Source organism: Seriola dumerili, unplaced genomic scaffold (genome assembly GCF_002260705.1).
Source record: "Seriola dumerili isolate Sdu_G_001 unplaced genomic scaffold, Sdu_1.0 BDQW01000538.1, whole genome shotgun sequence".
In the NCBI taxonomy this organism is placed as follows: Eukaryota; Metazoa; Chordata; class Actinopteri; order Carangiformes; family Carangidae; genus Seriola; species Seriola dumerili.
The window spans coordinates 1280084-1286706 of record NW_019174793.1 but is presented as its reverse complement, the minus strand read 5'-3'; the positions used below and the strand labels follow the sequence as shown (position 1 = coordinate 1286706).

At 43.1% G+C, this 6623-nt stretch overlaps 1 protein-coding gene across 1 annotated transcript; it reads right to left on the bottom strand.

Annotated features, from left to right (window-relative positions):
* Positions 1–2892: 2892 nt before the first annotated feature.
* ier2 (immediate early response 2) lies at positions 2893–4506 on the bottom strand. The gene has a single exon (XM_022764463.1). The coding sequence runs from the start codon at positions 4291–4293 to the stop codon at positions 3733–3735; it is 561 nt and encodes a 186-aa protein (XP_022620184.1). The 5' UTR covers positions 4294–4506; the 3' UTR covers positions 2893–3732.
* Positions 4507–6623: the final 2117 nt, after the last annotated feature.

Sequence of the window (6623 nt, the reverse complement as noted above, 5' to 3'; positions counted from 1 at the left end):
TCCGCTGCTTGGCAATAAAAGATGTGGCTGATTAATATGACACACCCAGAAAACAAACGTCAAAATAAAGATATTATGACTATGTTGAGGAGGAATCAGCACACCTCAGTTTTCCTATTCCAACTCGTGACCATATTTTCTCTCAGTTCTCACATCCCTCCACCCAAAATCCCTTTTTTGCTCATTGGTTAAACCACACAGGGAGATGGGGTCACTGTACCTCATTGGGACATACTATCCATTCCTTTACATCAAAATATTTAACTTTACTACACTAATTTGCATATATAAGTGGCATTGTCTTGGTTCCTGAACTAATGACGGTACTTTTTAAATGACACAGAATGACTTAAGTCTTTGTTTTACAACCTGATAAACACTATTACAGCCTGAAATCCTCTATGGATGATTCATTACTGATTATTAAAGAAGGATTTAAAAATGAAAATGTAAACCCGGCATACTGTATGACCCAGATCTGGACGATATTTAATGTTAAGCCAGTGATGCAGGATGCAGATCAAGGTCAGTATATGATAACCCTGATCTGGGGGGTTATGTTTACATTTATATGCTGCGTGGGCATTAACACTCACAGTGTGATAATACAGTAGCTAAGCCTTGGATGTGCACACAACATTAAAACCAGTTACATGTTTTTTAACGCTGTGGCTGATCGGTATATGAAAACAACATCAGTGAAGATGCAAAAGTGAGGGAAAACATGAAGTGTTTCACATCAATGGTTCACAACCTGTGGGTCAAATTTACCCCGAGAAAAGTCTGAGAGGTCACCAGATAATTTAAGAAAAAATAGAATTTAGTTACACAAAATTGTTGTTTTGTTTTTTTCTCAATTTGTTTTCTTGTGAAATACAGCATACCTTCATCTATTCAGGCCTCGAAAAGATCCTTGAAATGAAGAAAGAAAACACAGCTCTTGACATGAGGGGTCACAGGCAGCTACTGCTTCTTTTTAAAGGTAAGAAGACTGAGCGAACAAAGGATGATGAAGAGAAAAAATGTGAAAATTGCTAAGTAGTAAGATGATGATCGTTTCAAGGTTCCACTTCTTAAATGAGAGGATCTTTTGCCTTTTGGTCAGACAAAACAAAACATTTGAAGACATCGTCTTGAGTTTTGATATTTTTTAGACTAGATTAATTGATTAATTGGAAAATGAATAGATTAATTAATCATGAAAATAGTGGCCAGTCGTAGCCCTAAAAATAAAAGGGAAGACAAGTTCTTCACAATAAAAGACAAAAAACAACAGATGTAAAACTATAACCACAACTTTCAAACTTTCAAAATAAAACAACTGAAAGCTTTAAAAGGTGTTCAAAGACATCAAGTCCTAGCTTTTTCCTGTGATGTTTCAGTTGTCATGGAGATGAGTCTGTTTACAGAAGAGGTCAGTAGCTGTTATGATTTCATCAATAGCTTTTGTAGCTCGTCCACATGGGCGTTTAGCTGGGATCGTTTTGTCAAGCGGCTATTGCCAAAGTAAAGAATGACATGTCATGCTTAAGGATAAGGATGATGATGATGATGATGATGATGATGATGATGATGATGATGATGATGATGATGAGGAGGAGGATGAGGATGATGATGATGATGATGATGATGATGATGATGATGATGATGATGATGATGATGATGATGATGATGATGATGATGATGATGATGATGATGATGATGATGATGATGATGATGATGATGATGATGATGATGATGATGATGATGATGATGATGATGATGATGATGACGAGGATGATGATGATGAGGATGATGATGAGGATGATGATGATGGTGCCTCATGCTGGCAAGAACAATCCTGCTTTTCTTCCTCCGTTACCAACTCAAACTAGTCACATCTGAGACTCAGCACTGCTCAGCTTGTCAACAGGAAATATGTCATTAAAGGATAATTCCATTACTTTTGCAGCTTGTAAACAAAATGCTGGTTTGTTGACAACCTGACTGACTGTCTGACCAGTCGTTTCTTTCCTTTGTCAGTGTGTTACAGCATCTCTGGGAAACTACAGAAAACCATTTCATTAGACCTTTTAAGGTTAAATTCCTCTGGTCTTTATCATCCATGACTTTTTTTCTTTCTCCCTCATTCTTCCTCTTCTTGACTCAGATGCTCCTTTGAATATGTCAGGAAAGAAGTGAGGAGGAGGACGGTGATGATGGGTATGATGATGACAGGGATCACAGCTGTAAACACGAGTGACGAAAACCTGAGCAACTAGAACGACCAGATAAACATCACCACAACAGCTGAGTTTCGGGGTGTAGTTAAAGCTTCCAGTCATCTGGCAGGAAGTGGAATGATGATGATGATGATGATTATAATGATGCCCTCAGGCCTCATAAACACTACCTGCTGCTCTCTGCATTATTCAGCAGTGGTGTTTTGGCCCCACCGCTGCTGTGACGTTGCGTAACTCTTTTATTATCCCCGCTCTGAATGGTTGTCAGGTCATGTTGGGAAGGAAGGATATGATTCAGAATTCTGTCATAATCCACAGGAAGTGGTACAATGCTGGAACCTGTGTGTGTGTGAGACAGACAGAGAGAGAGAGAGAGAGAGAGAGAGAGAGAGAGAGTTTGTTTGTTTGAATGTGTGTGTGTCTTTGCTGGAAGCATGAGATTAGCAGCACGACGCCAGACTGGCGCTGGGTTGCACCAACCTCCTCCCTCTTATAAAGGATTGACCCTCTGAACTGTGGCCTAATATAGACCAATAGCCTCTTTAATTTTGAAATAAGGTGTGTGTGTGTGTGTGTGTGTGTGTGTGTGTGTGTGTGTGTGTGTGTGTGTGTGTGTGTGTGTGTGTGTGTGTGTTTCTCAGCAACAAACATCAGGACAACTTAGTACCATTTCAACAGTTTTATTACAAATATTTACACGACAATAAAAAAGCAGCTTGGAATTTGAGGTAATGTCATTGTTTCACAGGTCAGACATGAACAAGAACATTTCAGTGATTTAAAAACAGACGGTTTAGATCACACCGTGTGGACTGTCTGTTTCTTTTTTCTCTCAAAGCACCATGTGAACAGTCTATGTAGGACAATCCAAAGCAGTAGTATTGATTCATCAAAGTCCACAGCCGCAGCTGAGTGTGTGTGTGTGTGTGTAAATGTGTGTCTGCCCTTCCTCTTTCACTGTTAGAGTCTGATATCCCCGTTCACAGGCAGGAAATTCCCTGAAGTCCAAGGTATGTGTGTGTGTGTGTGTGTTTGTGTGCGTGTGTTGCTCTGTGGTCAACCGTCTACCACTTCACTTCTTCTCTGCCTGACTCACATCACTCTCTGCTGATTCACACATACACACACTTTGAGTCAGCACCAGTCACTTGTTTGGACTCATTTAACTGAAGGTGAATCACAGGGAAACAAAAAGTAACACAACCAGTTCCCCCTTCAGTTTTTTCCTCAAACTTTCCGGCCTGTAGCTCCCCTCGGCCTGCTTCTCTGTTCTGTTTCTTCTCCTTCTCGGCTTGTTGATCTCAGTAGGGGCTTTACCAGCCCGGCAGGCGCACTCACATCGAGCAGAGAGGTCGCACCATGGCCCCGGTAATCCCTCTGTCCCGGGACCGCCGATGTAGGTCAGCTCCTTGGTGCGCGAAGGGATCAAGTCGCCCTTGTAGGTTGACGAGGAGTTAAGAATCACTCCACTCCAAAGTCTCATTGGAGGCTATTTTCTTCCTCCATATGCTCAGAAGGCAGGTATAACCCGATTTAGAGACAAAGCAGTCAGGGACTCCCCGACCCCGGCGCGACAGCTGCCCAGCGGGGCCGCATACCGCTCCTCCCCGGGCTCCAGCCTCGCCCTCTTGCTGGGAAGGAAGTCAGGCGCAGCCGACGCCTTGCCCCGGCGTTTCCTGGACTGCCTCGCCGGACTCAAGTTCTCTTTGTCCTCTGTGGATTCACTATCACACCCTTCCTCCGCGCTGTCCGGCTCCTCTGTGGGCGGCTCGGCGGGGCTCAGCGCGGGCTTGGGCTCAGGCTGGGGCTCGGGCAGCTCGGCTTCTTCCCCCGAGCTGCTGGAGCCGGTGTCCATCGGCTCCTCCGGTGTTGGCTGCGGCCCGCTGGGCGCCTCGCTCTCCCGGGAGGAGTGATAGATGTCCCGGGCAGACCTCATGACCAGGGAGAGAAGGAGGCTCCGGTGGAGTCTCAGTCCGCCTCTCTGGGTCCTGGAGGCGTACAGCTTGCTTATCGACACTGCCAGGATCCGTCTGGCTTCGGCGTTCACTTCCATTGCTGCTGTGGCACTCATTGTTTGTTTTTTATGCGTAATTACGCACGGTTCTTTTGGCACCTTCACCAAAAGGCTCAACAAGTAGACGAGCTCTAACTGTCCTGAGTTGGACTTTAGTTTCTAGAGTGTCTCAGCTCTGTCTCTGACTTCTGCTGTTCGCCGGCTGTTGTAGTGAAATGAGAGTGTGAGAGTAGCGGGGTGGCGTTTTATTTCCTCTTTGACGTAACGTGGACTTCATTCCTCAGTAAGTGACAAGCAGGCGCCGCCCACACCTGCTAACACACACACACACACACACACACACACACACACACACACACAAACACACCATCTGTTCCGTCTACCGTTTTTTCTCACAGTTGATCTCTTTTATTATTTAGATTTCCGCTCCTGCAGCTCATTAGATTAAACTAATTCTCCAGATTCTGACATGTTATATTCTAATATTTAATCGATTCCTCTTCCTGGTGTTCACCCTCCTTTTATTAGCACCCTCATAAACATGCAAGAAAGAGGTTTTGCTCTCAAATATTATCTTACACACATCTCCATGTATTAGGACCATGACGCGAATAAGAAATCGAGCATTCAAAGCATTAGGCCTTTCTGTAGCACATTTAATCTTATAATAGAAATATAGTTGTTTCACAGCAGATTGTTAATGTATTTAGTGTATTACATGTTGAGATTATACATTCGCGTTTTTAATTCTATAATTCAGTTGTTGTTTTTTAACAATTAATAAACGACATAAGGTTTCTAGGTTAATTTCTCTACTGTGTGGTTATGTTTCTTAATAATATCAGATTTTACTTCATGAAATCCAGTTTAATTTGAAATGTTCAGAACAATAAAGTCAGGTTTCTGTCTTAAAACTGACCTTCACCGCACCAGGAGGAAGTGTTTGACACGTTTACCGCGCGGTGTTTGAGGAAGTGTTTTACTGGAAGGTATTAAAGCGCGCTGGTCGTCAGGTCCAGGGAGCAGAGAGAGAGTCGGTGTTTACATTCTGCTCAAAACGCAGGCAGCAGTTCGAAGAATTTACGTGGGAGAGGGAAACGTGTCTCCGATTCGTCGGGAGTTTCTGCCTCTCACTCGTTTCTCTCTCTTTCTCTCTCTCACACACGCGACGTCACTCGCCTGCACTCTCAGACTCCATATATGGCCCATCCGGTAGTAAAGCCCCGTGGGGACGCGCACGGTGGAAAAGCCATGACGCGAACGCGCAACCGCAGCCCCTCCCCTTCCCCCCTCCCCCTTCTCCTCGCCGTCCTCTTCTCCCTCTGCACCCGGGCTCAGAGGTGATGGCGTCATCTCTCCACCATATATGGAGTTGTCACCGGTGTAAATAAGGTTACCAGGCAGCGGCACGGCTCAGGTCAAACGGCAGCCGGCTGTCAGTCTCTAGCACCCTGATGATGCTTTTAAGTACCGTTGGAAATATAAAAACTTTGGAATGACAGCCTAAGAAAGTGGCAAATTCTGCAGCCCACTGTGAGCATGTGCACGCTGATGCTCACTGTCCATTCAACAGAAAAAAAAAATAGATAAAAAAGGTCAATTTTCATCTGTTTTCCTCGGACAGATGTTAAGTGCCTCATTTATCCTCATCAGATCAATAAAGGCTAATCTTATTTTAAAAAATAGAATAAATTGACAATAAGCAAAGTGGGTGTTGGTGGGGGATTAGAAACAGGGATTTCAAATTTTCCAAAAGTTGAAATCAGCCAAGTTCCACAATTTAAGACAAGTGAAAAGATGCCGTTATGTTCTGAACTCCGTTTTACACCCGCAGGACTAACTCCGCTTGTAATACAACTGTAACTCAGCGCTCAATAACCATTCATTCAGTGTGCTAATTACACTGGTTATCAGTAACACTGGCAATCACTGCCCTGAGCTGTCAGCTGCTGTAAAAACATGCAAGCTGTATCCATGGAAACCTCTCCCATCACTTACTTTTCCTTCCCACATGACGTGAACGTGGCACCAGAAACACAAACACTATAATGGGTACCAAATGTCCTAACTGTGCATTATTCTCTCTGTAATTATACCAAGATGTTACAGTTCGTTTGACTGTGACAAAATACTTTGGTTTTTTTTATTAAAAAACTTTCATTTATAATGAAGAATATTGTTGTTGAAATGTCAAAAAGCTAATTTGACATAAATACTTTACTTTTGTACTACATCTAAAAAAAAAAAAAAAAAAGAAGCAATAAATAAAAACCATAAAATCAGATTTCAGGAAGGTTTTGCACAAATACAACAAATGCAGAGATACTGAAGATACAAAAAAAGAATCAAAACCTGAAGCAAAGGGTCAGATCTTACAATACACACTA